The 15,413-nt window shown below is 37.6% G+C and overlaps 2 protein-coding genes across 6 annotated transcripts; one reads left to right on the top strand and one right to left on the bottom strand.

Annotated features, from left to right (window-relative positions):
* The first annotated feature begins 891 nt into the window (after positions 1–891).
* LOC104248785 (uncharacterized) lies at positions 892–5,264 on the top strand. Of its 5 annotated transcripts, none has more exons than XM_070147818.1 (6): positions 892–1,038; positions 1,117–1,224; positions 2,534–2,790; positions 3,503–3,590; positions 4,821–4,887; positions 5,004–5,264. In XM_070147818.1, the coding sequence occupies exons 2-6, from the start codon at positions 1,157–1,159 to the stop codon at positions 5,055–5,057; spliced, it is 534 nt and encodes a 177-aa protein (XP_070003919.1). In that variant the 5' UTR covers positions 892–1,038; positions 1,117–1,156; the 3' UTR covers positions 5,058–5,264. The 5 variants fall into 5 exon arrangements, with proteins under 5 accessions (XP_070003919.1, XP_070003921.1, XP_070003918.1 ...); XM_070147817.1 differs by having other exon boundaries at positions 897–1,038; positions 2,529–2,790; XM_070147819.1 differs by having other exon boundaries at positions 899–1,038; positions 2,507–2,790.
* Positions 5,265–6,033: 769 nt separating this feature from the next.
* LOC104248784 (ankyrin repeat-containing protein ITN1-like) lies at positions 6,034–15,035 on the bottom strand. Its single transcript, XM_070149873.1, has 4 exons — positions 15,011–15,035; positions 7,219–7,577; positions 6,976–6,993; positions 6,034–6,411 (listed from the first exon to the last, which is right to left on the bottom strand). The coding sequence occupies exons 1-4, from the start codon at positions 15,033–15,035 to the stop codon at positions 6,034–6,036; spliced, it is 780 nt and encodes a 259-aa protein (XP_070005974.1).
* Positions 15,036–15,413: the final 378 nt, after the last annotated feature.

Below are 15,413 nucleotides of genomic sequence, written 5' to 3'. Positions count from 1 at the left end.
TCTTGTAAAACGGAACCATCGCACTCCACCTTCATTATTCGGGCATCTTCTTTGTATTAAAAATAATCTTAAACGCCTAGTAAACCACTCCAAACTTGCCCGCCCTGTGGTCTTCCAGAATTCCACCGGGATTTCGTCTGGCCCCGTCGCTCTGCCGTTGCACATCTTACTCATTATCCCCTCCACCTCCTCTACCGTAAATCGCCTACAGTACCCAAAATCTCCCCGACTTTCAGAGTGCTCTAACTCACCTAGCACAATGCGTCTATCCCCCTCCTCGTTCAACAGTTTATGGAAGTATGTCTACCATCTTCTCCTAATACGTGTCTCGTCCATCAACACTTTACCATCCTCATCCTTGATGCACTTGACTTGGTCTAGGTCGCGGGCTTTTCTCTCCCTCACCTTGGCTAATCGGTAAACAACCTTTTCCCTCGAGCTCCTCGTACAAACAAGCAAACGCCACGTGTTTAGCTATCGTAACTGCTAACTTCGCATCTTTCTTTGCCTTTCTGTAACACTCCCGATAAGTCCTTTTTTCCTCCTCGTTTGTACTCTTCACTAGCTTCAAATAAGCAGCTTTCTTAAAGCCCTTCGTGACCCTAGGACCTCTCTAGCAGTTACCCTTATGCAATTCGCAGTCGTGAACCACATATTAGACGCGTCCCCTACTCATCCAAGCCCTCATAGCCAACAACTTCTCCCCTGAGCTTTGTACTTGGTCAAGTTACCCCTTGATCTTAGGTTGTTTGCACCCCGCCCTCTTACTCCTACACCTCTTGATCTCCATTTGAAATTTACCAATAATTGGTGGATCAAAAATGCAATTAACCCATTTGGGTCTACATGGGGCCCCAAAAAAATAAAATGTTAAATCCATGCTTGATCATTGGGCTAGCTCTCATTTAAACAGTAGAGAAGCAGCGTGAAATAGCCATCTGATGATTGATTGAAAACGCAATTCTTCCCCTCTCCGGCACCGAATCCATTCCTGGAGCGGTATCTCCAGAGGGAGATTGTCCTGACTTTCTCTCTCAGGTATTTCATTCCTCTTTATCTCTTTCTCTCCTTCGATTTGTGCAATAATTTATTACAGTTTCGGCTTATCCATTTCAGGCCCTGTGAAATTACTTTCATTTTCGTGGGCTCGGTGTTTATGATAGCAGCATTGTTTCTAATCGGATCTATTTTAGCTTGGTTTCTCCAATTCATTGCATGCATGGGGTAATATACTTTTGACCTCCATCATTATTATGGATTTTTGTTGGTTTTTGTGCTTTTTATTTAATTAGGGCTTTTTTTGTTAAGGCATTTGACGATAAATTATATTTGAAGAAGGAATTATAGAAATTTTGAACACTAATGGTTGTGATAGGTTGAAAGTCAGCTTAAAAATAGTCTAATTATGTCAATAATCTGAATTGAACCAGTATAAAATGGATACAAAGGATTTATATAGTTAATCCAACTAATTAATCGAGGCATTTATATAGTAAATCCTACTAATTAATTGAGTCATTCTATTTTTATTAGGAACCCATTGGCCTGACCAATCCAAGTGTAGGGCCCAGTGTGAAGCCCTTCCTGCCAGTGTTTCTCCATTCCGCGGTCTCGAAGCCGAGACCTCTGGTTAAGGGTGGAGTGATCCCATCCACCCCACACCCCTTGGTGGTTTGAGTTATACTTGATTGATAGTGTATAGCTTTGAATAGTGATAAAATCAGTTCACTAGGGAAGTATTTAATTTGTTCAGATTTGTAATCCCGAACTTATGTGTTTTCTAACATTTTTGGTTCTCGATGTTTAAATTTCTTTATGAAGTAATTAGGTTGTGGTGGCCGAAAGATGGCGAAGGAGGAAGGCGGAACAACTTTATACATTTAAATTTGATTCTTTGAGGAAGAACTTTTCACAACATGTTTTTAGATGCAAAAATTGCAGTTCACTTGTCTTTGATGATGTAGCCTAGGAGTTTAGAGCAGTTATAAAAACTAGCTACTGCAAAATGTAGGTCTCTAAGTTATTTTCCTCAAAAGGTAATCAAACTTAAATCATGCTGTTATGTGCTCGAAGCCAGTCTATACGATGACGGAAGAAACTATACACGTAAGGGATGGTACTTTGCTCTTGTCATCAGATAGTCCAAAATCTCGATCTCACCATCCCGTATAAACCTCCATGAATTTGTAACTTATCATAGATAGGTAAATAAACTTGACATTTCAAATTGTTTATACAGTAGTTTAGCCTCTAAACCTCATTAAGAATACAGGTCCATATGGTTTTCATCTCAAAGAAAAAAAAAAGAACACAGGTCTATATGGTTTTTATGATCTCCAGAAGAGTCAATCTTGATGAGGTGGAAAAGTTGGTTCCTCCTTGCCCTATTGCCATTTCGTGCTTTCCATCATTTATGTAGCACAGGAATTACTTTTGAATTAACTGACTGTAGACCTCAGTTTTATGTACTCTTTACTGGTTTATGTATTCTAATTGATTCTTACAGAAGCAAATGCCATTTGTAACAGAGCAGTGGTTGTCTGGGATCCGACAGTAAAACCAAATTAACTTCCTCAGTACATGAGCCATTGAATGGGCAGGAATATCTAGATCAGGTAGTCCATAAAGCTAAACTATCAAAGGATTTTTGGACAACCAGCACGTGTGACATGGAGAGCAACAGTGCCGCTCAGTCACGAGGAAGTATCTCGTCAATTAGTACATCTACCCAGACACATGATGCTCATGGCGCTGCAAATACGAATGAACATTCCGAATTTGTTAATCATGGTAGGTATTGAATCTCCTATTGCTCACTTACCTTAATACCTTTTCATACCTTTCTTTGTTGCCTTGTTTTACGACAAACCACTATGCTTCCATTGCAAACTCTTCTACTCAACACGACCAACATAAGAGATCTCAGTTTGAATCTGAACTTTAGATGGATAAAGCAGTATTCATGCCTCAGCAATAGTTTTTTCCTTTCCTTTGTTCTCTGGTCCTTCTCCCTCCCTTTCTAGACGGATGTGGACCTGTTGTCAGCCATGGATCGTATCGACTGATTATTCTTCTCAAAATGTTCCTTTTCTTGCCCCTAGTGATTTTCTAGTCTTGAAAATGATTTCATAATGCCTCGCGAGCAAATATGTGGCAAGAAAGTTACTCCAATTGACAAACCTAGTGGGTGTTTGTTGTCAAACTTCTCTGGAGCCTAAATCACTTTCAATATAAAAGAAGATACTTGTAATTTTTATCAAATATCAATTCTCCAGAATGCGGATGCTCCAGATAATTTCTCCTAATTCCCATCCGGAATGTTAAAAGTTCTTAAAGATTGCTCTCTGTGTCTGTGTAAAAGGTCCTAAGTTTAATCAACCAATAGGTTTTGATTAAATATATTTTTTGATTTGTTGAATCTTTCCCTTGTTTTTCTGGTCCTTGTCATCATCTTTTGTCTATTTCTATGAGTTATCTTATGCAGCTAGTTCTCTTCTGTTAGGAGTCCTTCTCTGGAGCCAAATCAGACAGCAATGGGTTGGACATAAAATTCCCGAGAAACCAAAACAGCTGCTTGAACCCAAATTAAGGTTTGAAAGTTATAATTTTTACCGTACTATCTGATGTGTTGAGAACCCTGCACTGTCTTGCATCAAATGACTAAAAATGACCTAGTACTTCAAGTTTTAGGTTCTTATTAAACAACTGAGGCATGTTTTATTGTCACTGCCTTTTTCGGTTCTTTGATAAAAAACAAGGAATTAAATCGTACATGGTGTTAGGCTGCACCTTATTTGAAAAAGTGTGCTGTGCGGCAGCTAGATGCAGAAAATTGAAATTTAATTTTCGCCATCGATCCATTTGTGGAATTCAATTAAAAGATAATAATTTTGATTTCCACATGGCCGAAGGATCCAGTAGTAAATTCTTCTTTTCTTTACTCAATGAAAGCTATGTTTCTTATTAGACTAGACTAGATTCAATACTTGTGGAATGGGTAGTTCTCTAAGTAATTGAGTTTCTGAATTGTGATAATAAAATGTAGCGTTCTATAACACTGGTATGGCAAATGTACGACATTCACAATATCTTCTCTCTTAAACAAACTAGATCCAAGCAAAATAAGGCCCAACATGTTCTGTAGTATTGATGTTAGTTGTAAAGTTTTGCACTAAGGAGCTATGTTGCTCGGACTCTTCGAAAATGTCAGTGGGTGCGTGTTGGATCCTCCAAAAGTAGTGCATTTTTGGAGGATCTGACACGGGTGCGGCTGTATTTTGGAGAGTCCGCACAACATAGCTAAGGAGCATATTCAACGGTCTATTAGTTGGTGTGAACACCTCTTTGGTTTAATAACCTTTTTTAATGAGACATGTTGTAGCAAGTTTTAAAAATCAAACTGCTTAAAGCTCCGTAGAGGTTTTTATATCCCATGTGAATATGGCACACATTAGAGTTTAGGGGAGGCTCTTTGGCCTTCGCCAAATATGTTGAATTGTTTAACCGCATAATACTATTATCATCTTCTGTCTCATTACTGATCGCTATGTATTGGCTGTAGCATTTCCCTTTAAAGTTGGATACAAAGGTCAAAATTGAGTCAAAATTTGCTTTTCTATGGTGGTCCTACCTTAGGATTTAAAACTGAAAGAGGTAAGGCAGCAGCGGGGATGATGTTTGTCAATGATTTGCACAAGTAGGATATCCAAATGTTTAGTGTGGATTTTAGAAGAATAATCATGCTTGGACATTTTGTTCTCTGCTCAAGTACATTTTTTCTATTGATGGATCTTACTTTCAGAGAAAATTTGGTTTTGCAGCTGGAATGCTACCTATGATAGTCTGCTGGGAAGCAACAAGCCATTTCCCAAGCCTATTCCACTTGCTGTAAGTCCTCTAGACTAAAAAGCTTAGATGCACTGAATGCTTCTCATAACTTTCCCACTGTTATAAAAAATGAGCTTTATTTAACTGTTATATATCCGCTCATATAAAACGGGCAGGAAATGGTAGATTTTCTTGTGGATGTTTGGGAGCAGGAAGGAATGTATGATTGAGATGTTGCAAGGCTGTGGAAAAATCGTCAAAGGAGTAGGGCTTTTTAGGATGATCTAAACTTGATTTGGTTCACGGAGAGCTTACTAGGTGTGGCGTGTTTTGTAAATGACATGTAATCAATCTACTTCGGCGTACATTTAAACGAACTCTTGTGCTGGGAAAGTTGTTCACATTTATGAAAACTGATGACTCTTCTGGTTTTGGCAGTGGATGTTTATTTCTTATGCTCTATTAATCGATTAAGGGAAAAGTAGAGAAATTCCACATTTGGGCCGACGGATATGAAGTTTATCTTCAAAGTCTATCCTAATTAAGCAACTTTAAATTCCGTGTGATCATCTCCTCCTTTCAACCAGAGGGAATAATGGTTTGATTTCTTTGTTTTATTTTCTTCTTTGTGTCTGACGAAAATGACTTGTAAAAGCTTTATTAGTTTAGTTTTATAACAGAAACCGAGCATGTATCATTTCCTGTCCCAAGCATCGGGCCAGCGACAACTCAGTGGCATTACTACTAAATGGTTAATTCGTCAACCTTGTCTTCTATATTGGTTTGATTGTTCCTTCCGTCTTCAGATTTAAAATAGATGTGGAACAGTGATAAAGTTCGATAAATAATTTCGAAATGCGTTTAAATTACTGAGAAGTATAATGTTAACTTTCATAAAGTAAGTGCCCTAAACTTAAACCAGGGATAGCTTTACCTGTGATTTGTGAAGATGAGTTGGACACATATTATTCAAAATTGAAAGGAGCCTAGTAAATATTTTTTGATTGGCAACCGAGTGAGGTAGTGTAGCCTAGTAAATGTTAATATACAATAATAACTCTATTCACAGTAGATATTTAGTGGATTTTTTCCCCCACGGTGTGGGATAAGATTGTGTATGTTGTTGTTGTTAGTGAATTTCTTTTTTATGGAAATACAATGTCTACGCAAAAGTTACGGGATTTCCGGGAACCCATATACTATACTCTAAATCCGCCACTGTTTCCAGAGCCAAGGAAAACAAGATGCAGACAATAAAGCAACAACGCTTACCTCTGAACGCTTTTTCCTTGTGGCAATATGCAATGCAGTATTGCCAAACTTATCAGGCAGCATTACAATGGCTGGATCTGCTTGCAGAAGCAACTTCACTACTTCACTGCTAACGCCTTTTACAGTCATGTGTAGTGCAGTCTGTCCTTTCTCATCAGTTCTTCTTGCCAGTTGCGGATCCTTTTCCAGCAATGCTTTAACAATGTCCACATGGCCTTGACGGGCAGACAAATGTAACGCGTTTTTGCCATTGGATCTTGATATCTGGCTTGGAAAGCAATTCATGGACAACTGATGTATGTCCTTTTGTGGCTGCAGATACAAGAGGAGTTGCATTCGATTGGCCAACTGTCTTGCTCAACTATGGCTCATGCTCCAATAGTAACTTAACAATAGCTGCACATTACATTTTTCAGTAGTTAGGTTCTTCTCAGGCTTCGATGGACTATCTCCATCCTTCTCAAGTACTTGATCAAATACTTAGAAAGACAAAGTACGAGCTAAAATATCATTTCTAGGATAATACCAGTCAAACCAAAATAATGCATGGCAGTGCACAAGGCATTCCATATTCACGTAGGATCCGAGGAAGTGCCGCACCCAAAGGGTGTGATGTAGACATCCTAGGATAATACCAGTCAAACCAAAATATCATTCCATATTTCTAGGATACGAGTTAAAATATCATTTCTAGGATAATACCAGTCAAACCAAAATAATGCATGGCAGTGCACAAGGCATTCCATATTCACGTAGGATCCGAGGAAGTGCCGCACCCAAAGGGTGTGATGTAGACATCCTAATTTAATGCAAGCATTAGTGACTGCTTTCACGGCTCGAACCCGTAACCTATAAGTCACATGGAGACAACTTTACCATTGTTCCAAAGCTCCCCTACATGTTAAAAATAATGCATTGAAACTTAAAAACCAACTAATTATGGACATTGAGCCTAATTTGGCCTCAAAAACTAATTATGAGCTAAGAATTGTCTCAGATCATACAAAGAAAAGTTTTTCAATGAGATGACCACGCAGTTTTCACATACTAGTAACAACACCAAGCAATCCAATACTCTTTAAAGAAAATTCTTCCAAGCAATATACAAATGTTCATAACCTTGGTGACCTTGGCTAGCAGCAATATGCAAGGGATCAAAACCAGAGCGATTCCTTCCTTTGTACTATAAGGAAGCAATTCCTTAACCACATCAATATATCCCCGCTCAGCAGCGGTGAACAATGCCGTTTCCCCTAATTCATTCACCTCATTCACCATTGCCTCCCTTATCGCCGCCACCTCTGCATCAAACTCTGCTCCGCTCAATGTTTTCAACATTTGTGCATCGATTTCCTCCAATATCTCCCTCACTGCACCCACGTCCCTGCGCTGAGCCGCGAGGTGTAGCTCCGTGTCGTTGTGTCGCCCCGTCACCTGCTTCACATACTTTTTTTTCCCTGTAGGATCTATCCTTTTCCCTGAAACAACACATATCACAATATGACATTTTTAATATTCTTTAGTATTGATAGCAAAACGAAATGAAAATACTAAAATGAAGGGGTTTGGTTGTTACAGATATAGAAAAAGAAAATAGATCACCGATTATGACATTTGAGAAATAATTTCATGTCCTGGTTCTAAAGGTTTATATTTTAAAGTTATTTCTATATAATTCGAATAATCCAAGTCAGTTTTGACATAGTTTGTGTCCGCGCGAATACTAGTTATTCAAAATTGAAGGAGCCTAGTAAATATTTTTTGATTGGCAACCTAGTGAGGTAGTGTAGCTTCAACTCGAGAATGGAAACTGAATGACTTAACATAACGAATAGAATCGTCAAGTTAAACTCCAAGATTTCTTGCAGTTAATGACAGGAATATGTCTATGTGATGTCATATCAGATGCCACTTTAATATTTGGATTTATGGAGGACAGCACCCTGAAGCAGCTAGCCTAAACAACAGTGAAAAGACACTGGGTTCCGTTTGTGTACTCAATCTGGATCATATTCGTTAACAGGGGAAAAAAAAGTTTCTTTTTACAAAGTGAATCTCAATTTTTCTAAGTTCTTTTACTGGATTCTACGTTGTACTATCACTCAACGTGCAGAGTCGTTTCCAGATTAAACTAAATAAGTGGGAGGCTTTCGTATGCATGTGGGAAACAACCTTCCTACCCCACAAGGTAGGGATAAGGATTGTGTATATACTATTCTTCTCGGATTACGTATACACTATCCTTCTCACACCCCACTTATTGCTGCTTTTGTCTGCCTATCCATCTGGTCTTTTTAGGTGATAGTAACAAAAGTGTACTAAAATACCTTCACCAAAAGCAATTGGCCAAAGAAATTGTAAGGCATATATATTATAGTATAACTAGGTAAAAATCCCATATATATTTTCTAAGTTTAGAAACTAGAGGCTTGAGTTAGGAAGTTTTAAAAATGGGAAAAATATTTGCTAAGCTTGATTTGCATTTTCCATTATCATCAGTTTCATTTCTAAAGGAACACTGACAATTGTCGTTACCCTCAAAAACAAGGAAAGCAAAAGATTTGATTAATTGATTTGACTGATCAGAATGACCTGTTGAAAATGTTGGAACAATCAAGTTTGAACTTTGATGTAAGCAAAATTGTCAAACAGTCAACTAAGATGCATTGTAACCAGCAGCAATTCCCAGATAGAGGCACAGAAAATTTCAGAATTAAAGTTTCAATGTGAAATGTCATGTGATTGGTGAAGAAGCTTTTGGTATCAGCCTATTGTCCCTTCTTCTGGAAACATTAGTAAGCCTTTTCTATTCATAAATACCATTCCACTGCTTATAGTTCTTTGCTCATCCCCTGCATATAACTTTAGGACAAAGCCATTAGCAAACTAATGTCTCTTTCAAATACATGCATGTTTTGTCTGAAGATTGTAGTTACATTGGTCCTTTTATTGTCTCTTACATTTCAACCTTCTGAATCAGGTGAAGTCACAAGTTTACTTTTTGCTGAAATTTAATTCTTGTTTCAATTGTAGAAAGACTAGTGCACTAAGCTCCTGCTATGTTGGGGTCCAGGGAAGGGTCGGGCTCAAGGGTTTATCGTACGCCTTACCATGCATTTCTGCAACAGGCTATTTCCACGGCTCTTTTTTTCAATTTTAGTGGAAATTAAAAATTAACACAGGTGATGAGAGATAAATATTTCATTTGCTTTTTTTGTTAGATTGACATTTGTGTTTGTTTCAGTGGGAATGTCAAGGAAAATGGTGATGGGGTCAAAGCCACCAGATTGTGTAAACAAGTGCATGAATTGCCAGCCATGTAGGGCAACTCTAGTCATCCCACCTCGCCAGAAGAGGAACGCTAATGAAAAAGATAGCAACTATTATCTTCTTTCATGGAAATGCAGTTGCAGAGATAAGCTTTTTTGACCAGGGGCGGAGCTAGAAGGTTGTTCGACCGACAATGGCGAAGTCAGGAATTTTCCTAAAGGTGTTCAAACTTGAAAGAAGTGAAAAAAATTCTCCGACAAAGTAGGTTCAATATATATTATATACATCTAAAACCTAATACTTTACCTATATACACAATATAATTTTTCAACGAAGGCTGGTCAATTGGCCACCCTTGTAACCAGGGGCGGAGGGAGAGTAGGAGATATGGGTTCGACCGAACCCAGTGGCTTTGGTGCAAATCATGTATATGTCTTAAATTTTTTTATTAAATATGTATAAATTATTAATTTAGAACCCCGTAACTTAAAGAATTTAGAATCTCGAACCCACAAACTTCAAATTTTAGCTCCGCCTCTGCTTGTAACTATGTAGTTTCGCCCATGTCGACCGAAATGGATAGCTTTAGTTCAAATACTGCATTTGTATTAAGAAATCCAGCTAAATATATGTACAAAAATTAAATTTAGAATCCAATTATTAATGTCTTATGTCACTATCATAGAATTTAAAACTCATAATAAGAGATCAGAAATAAATTAGAATGATAAGTTAAGCAGTGGAGGGGAAACTACCAGCTTTTGAGTGTAGATTAATGTTCTATATCACTACTTAGTATATTACTCCCTCCGTTTCAATTTATGTGAATCTGTTTGATTGGGGAATTTGTGGTCCTAAACAGGTCAAAAAGTGGTCCAGAGTATTTGTGTGGTTATAAACCCTTCTCATGAAGGGTAGAATTGTAAGTTTAAGCTAAATTGTTACCAAATTTAAAAAGGGATCATTCTTTTTTAAACAGACCAAAAAGGAAATAGATTTACATAAATTGGAACAGATCAACATTGCTCCAATACCAAAATATAGTTATCTATTATCGCTGGAATATGCTTGATCATCTTTAATGCATGGGGAGGGAGATAGGGGTTGAGGCGGGGGCGGATTTAGGGGGCGCTAGGGGGTTCATCCATACCCCTTCGCCGAAAAATTATACTGTATATATAAGGCAAAATCTGTTTTTACCTCTATATATTAAGTTTTGAACCCCCTTAATACAATCCAAAAGTGTAATTTAATGGTCAAGGGGGTTCAAAATCTACCTAAGGTCATGGGTTCAATTCCACTAGCTACAATTTTTTTTTTTGAACCCCCTTCGTGGAAATCCTGCCCTTGCCACTGAGTTGAGGGGCTTATTTATTTAATTGTTTCTTCACAAAGTAACAAAAATAAAATAACATAAAGATCTACAATTTTTGCTTTGTGACTGTGGGGTTTGTTTTAGAACAGAGAAAAAAGCTACTATTGTGGTTGCTGCTTAATCAAATTTCGAGCTGTTCTTGTAAAAGGTCAAACTTGAATAAGCTGTACTAGTCCTTAAATTCGGTGCAGAGATTTGTATGTCATAAAGTTTTAAGTTATTCCATCCGTTCACTTTTACTTGCAACGTTTTAACTTTCTACGCTCCTTAAAAAATAATAAATGAAGTGCATAATTTATCATGATACCGTAATTTCAGATTAATATACAATAATAACTAAGTTCATATTTACCAATATTTGGTAAATTTCTTAATATAAATACAGAATCTACGCAAGAGTTACTTGGTTCCCGGGAAACCATAGTCTATGCAGTAGGTCCGCCCTGTACCCATATTAATTGATATATATTTTATTGGATTTGAGAAAATGATTTGAAATGAGTAATAAATAATGTGGATATAACAAGAAAAAAAATTATCATCTCTTGATATGTGTAAAATAACAAGTAAAAATAAAAATATATTTTTAATATACCTGCCAAATAAAAATGGAGGGAAAGAGTATAGGCACCGACGATATAAGAAATATTTATACAATCACGTAATCGGTCAGGTACAAGGAACTCATTATGGTAAGCATTAACTGCTAACATGTAAAAATGGTAAGGAACCTACTACTCTCTCCGTTTGAATTTATACGTACCATACTTTCCATTTTAGTCGTGATTCAAAAAGAGTATCGCTTTCTATATTTAGTAGTTTGTTAGCTCCAACTTTTCACATGGTATATTTAATACCATAAGATTTAAGCAGGGCGTATCTAGGTTAAGAGGTATGAGTTCACGTGAACTTATGCTCCTCTCATTAAACCATGTATAACGATTTTATATTTTTTTAAAATTACTCAAATATATGTGTGTGTACCCACGCTTAAAAACTCCTCAACAACAACTATCCAGTAAAATCGCATAAAGTGGGGTTTATGGAGGGTAATGTGTACGCAGACCTTACCCCTGACCCGATAGGGCAGAGAGGCTGTTTCCGATAGACCCTCGGTTCAGAAAAACGAAAATAAAAAAACAAGAAAAGACAATTCATTAGTAACACCAGCAGAAACCTATAAGTGAAATTGGCACTAAAATTTCAAAAAGAATATAATCTACAATTTCAAAAGTATATTCGGTTTATGGTAAGAGACTAAACTAGTCAAATGTAAATTTTAAATTCTGCACCCATCATCTTGAAATCATGGATCCGCCTCTGGATTTCAGGAAATTTTGGCATATTACGCACATCTTTAATTTAAAACGACAAGATTTAAAAGTATTCTTTACTTTCTTAAAATTTATATTTTGTCAAACTAAGACACATAAATTGAAATAGAGAAAGAAGTACTACATATTAAACTATATTAATAAAAAAAATCTTATGTTCTGTTGTTTCAGCATGCCTTAAGATATAAACTCTGAGCTACTGTTTAGGGATGACGCACTCTAGTGATGCTTGGGAATTAATAAAAGAAATTCTGGATATATTTTGCTTGGACCGAATTCAATCAATTTCATCAAGTTTGCAACTTGAATGCGAGACACTATCTGTTATGAAAGTGATTATGCTTGTTCTCACCTCATGTATTATTGCTTGTTATCTTATCAATTATCATCAAAGTGAACTTATCTAGATAAAATCTGACGTGACTAATCTGAAAAAGAAGTATGATATGAGTAAATTTAGACAAATAAGGATATTGATAAAACACACAAAGAAATGTATGGTGGGAGACCAAAAAAGGTATAACAAGTTATCGATCCATATATTTATATGACTTGCACAAGTTTTAGATTCTTGCCCAAACAAATGTTTTAGGTATACAGATTCTTTTTTCATATCAAATCTCGTATAAAATAATATATAGATCCAAATAATGCATGTATTAGTTACTTTGTTTTGCAAAACACTACTACGTCGGAAACTAGATATTACTATAATACATACACCTATATATATCATTTTCAAGAAATGAAATTGTCTTAAGCGGGAGTTGAAGTGAGGCTTGACTCTCAAGTCATTCCCAAGAGGGGTAGTTTCAAGTACCTTGGATCGGTTATTCAGGGGATCGGGGAGATTGACGAGGATGTCACACACCGTATAGGGGTGGGGTGGATGAAGTGGAGGTTAGCGTCGGGAGTCTTGTGTGACAAGAAAGTGCCACCGTTACTAAAAGGTAAGTTTTATAGAGCAGTGGTTAGGCCTGCCATGTTATATGGAACTGAATGTTGGCCGGTAAAGAACTCACACATCCAGAAGATGAAAGTAGCAGAGATGAGGATGTTGAGGTGGATGTGCGGGCATACAAGGATGGATAAGATTAGGAATGAAGATATTCGAGAGAAGGTGGGTGTGGCCCCCATGGAGGACAAGATGCGGGAAGTAAGACTCAGATGGTTCGGGCACATTCAGAGGAGGAGCACTGATGCACCGGTGAGGAGGTGTGAGCGACTGGCTGTAGTGGGCACGCGGAGAGGTAGAGGGCGACCTAAGAAGTATTGGGGAGAGGTGATCAGACAGGACATGGCGCGACTTAGGATTACTGAGGACATGGCCCTTGACAGGGAATTATGGAGGTCGAGCATTAAGGTTGTAGGTTAGGGGAAAATTGTGAATATTTCTACAGCACAATAGAGTGAGACTAGCCAGTTAGGAGTTAGACTAAGAATGTCATTGCTCGTCTATTGATGCAGGGCTTTACCTGCTAGTTTTTACTATACCAGCCATCTATTTCGTATTTCGTATTCTGTATTTCATATCTCCTATATTGCTGTTATTTTATTATGCATTTTTATGGTACTAATATATCGTCTCCTGTTGCTTTTTTGAGTCGAGGGTCTCCTGGAAACAACCTCTCTACCCTTCGGGGTAAGAGTAAGGTTTGCGTACATAGAACCCTTCCCAGACCCCACTTGTGGGATTATACTAGGTTGTTGTTGTTGTTGTTGAAAGAGTTCCCATTTGCGGTATTATCTCTCAACTTCACTTTACAAGATTGGTGATTACTGATTGCTGGAGAAATTCATATTATCAAAAGGGACCAACCAGGGTCGGAGCTAGAAGGCCGGCTACAAGTTCATATTATTTGCTCAAATAATATATTTGTATTCAAAATTTTATTAAATATGTACAAATATTAAATTTGAAATTCATTTAGTAGCACTTGAATTAGTCATTCTAAAATTTAAAACTTATATATAAGTTAAAATCTTTGTTTACCCTAAAATTCTAGTAATAATTAAACTTGTATTGTGGTTTTAAGGATATGTGATTTAATTTAATGCCAATTGATAAACAAGGAATTAAATAGATAAGTTAAAGAATAAAGTAAATTAAACCAGTGTGTAAGTTAAACCTCGACCTCAACCTATGACAGTCTCGAGGTATGAAGATGAGAATAACAAATGATAAAACAATTCTGATGAACAGTAAGTGAAATAGCAAGAGAGTAACGTGCGTATATTTTTTTATCAGTGAACAATATCTCTTTCAAATGAATGAGATCTCCCTTTATATAATAGGGGAGTCCTGAATAAGGTAAACTTCTAGTTATAGTAGGAAACCATATTTGACAATTGTTTAACCGCTGAAGATCAATCCATTCCGAAATTCACGCCGTGATCTCCGGCCCGTTGCGGGTATCTCGCTCTTTCTATTACTGAATCATATCGGCGCCATCTCGAAGCACGCCTTCTTCTGACCTTAGTAAGTGTTATCGACCTCGACCTTGGAAAGGAACTTCGATCCCGAGCTCGATGTCATGGTCTTCCGATGTGGTATCACTTTTTCCATCGAGGGACGAAATCGGGTGGCCCTGATTCCACCGTATACAGATAATTCCTTGTTTCTTAGAATAAAATGATAAGAAACAACTTGAGCCTCGATTTTTTAGAGGCCCCGATAATGACGTCATCCCCGTGACATAAACACTCGAGGTGACCAAAATGTCCCGTCGATTCGGTTCCCCAAAACATTAAATGCTTTCCAGTGACGGTCGGCCACTAACACCACCGAACCGTCGCTGTGAACCTATAAATACAGGTTTCCCATTTAAATCAAAACTTTACTTTCATCTTCACCAATTTCTCTAAGTCCTTTCTTTTCTCCATCTCGTCTCTTCCACCGGCCGTTGATTCGATCTTTTAGGACCAAAAATACCAAACTCCACTTCTTTCCGCTTCATCTCATCTGAATCAATGGCGAAAACCTCCAAAATCGTCCCTCAAAAGGAGAAAGACTCTTCTTCTTCTTCTTCTTCTTCCCAGCCAGCTGGTGACAAAATGCCGGTGAAATCACTCCTTTACGATATTGTTCCTGACCCTTGTTTCCTAAAAAATGACTTCAAAGTCGAGAACCCTCCGTCCGTCCCTGGCCGATGTGAACATGTATCGAGGTATTTTTTCGATAACGTCGAAATTGCTCGACATCCTGAAGGAAGACTTTAACTAGGGACCCGAGGTCATGGTACAGATCCCCGCCCCCGAAGAAAGCATCACTACTCACATGGAGGGGTTTCTAAGTTTTTACACTTACCCCCTCATAATGGGTCCCCTTGACCCAA

This window comes from Nicotiana sylvestris, chromosome 6 (assembly GCF_000393655.2).
Source record: "Nicotiana sylvestris chromosome 6, ASM39365v2, whole genome shotgun sequence".
Taxonomy (NCBI): domain Eukaryota; kingdom Viridiplantae; phylum Streptophyta; class Magnoliopsida; order Solanales; family Solanaceae; genus Nicotiana; species Nicotiana sylvestris.
This window is presented reverse-complemented; position numbering and strand designations above follow the sequence as displayed.

What these genes read in the sequence shown, in the direction of transcription:
- LOC104248785 (XM_070147818.1), top strand. Translation starts at nt 1,157, where the DNA reads ATGATAGCAGCATTGTTTCTAATCGGATCTATTTTAGCTTGGTTTCTC. An exon ending in CAATTCATTGCATGCATGGG is followed by an intron (nt 1,225 to 2,533) that starts GTAATATACTTT and finishes GTAACAGAGCAG; the next exon opens with TGGTTGTCTGGGATCCGACA. An exon ending in CCAAGCCTATTCCACTTGCT is followed by an intron (nt 4,888 to 5,003) that starts GTAAGTCCTCTA and finishes TAAAACGGGCAG; the next exon opens with GAAATGGTAGATTTTCTTGT.
- LOC104248784 (XM_070149873.1), bottom strand. Translation starts at nt 15,035, where the DNA reads ATGAAGCGGAAAGAAGTGGAGTTTG. An exon ending in GCGGAAAGAAGTGGAGTTTG is followed by an intron (nt 7,578 to 15,010) that starts GTATTTTTGGTC and finishes GTGTTGTTTCAG; the next exon opens with GGAAAAGGATAGATCCTACA.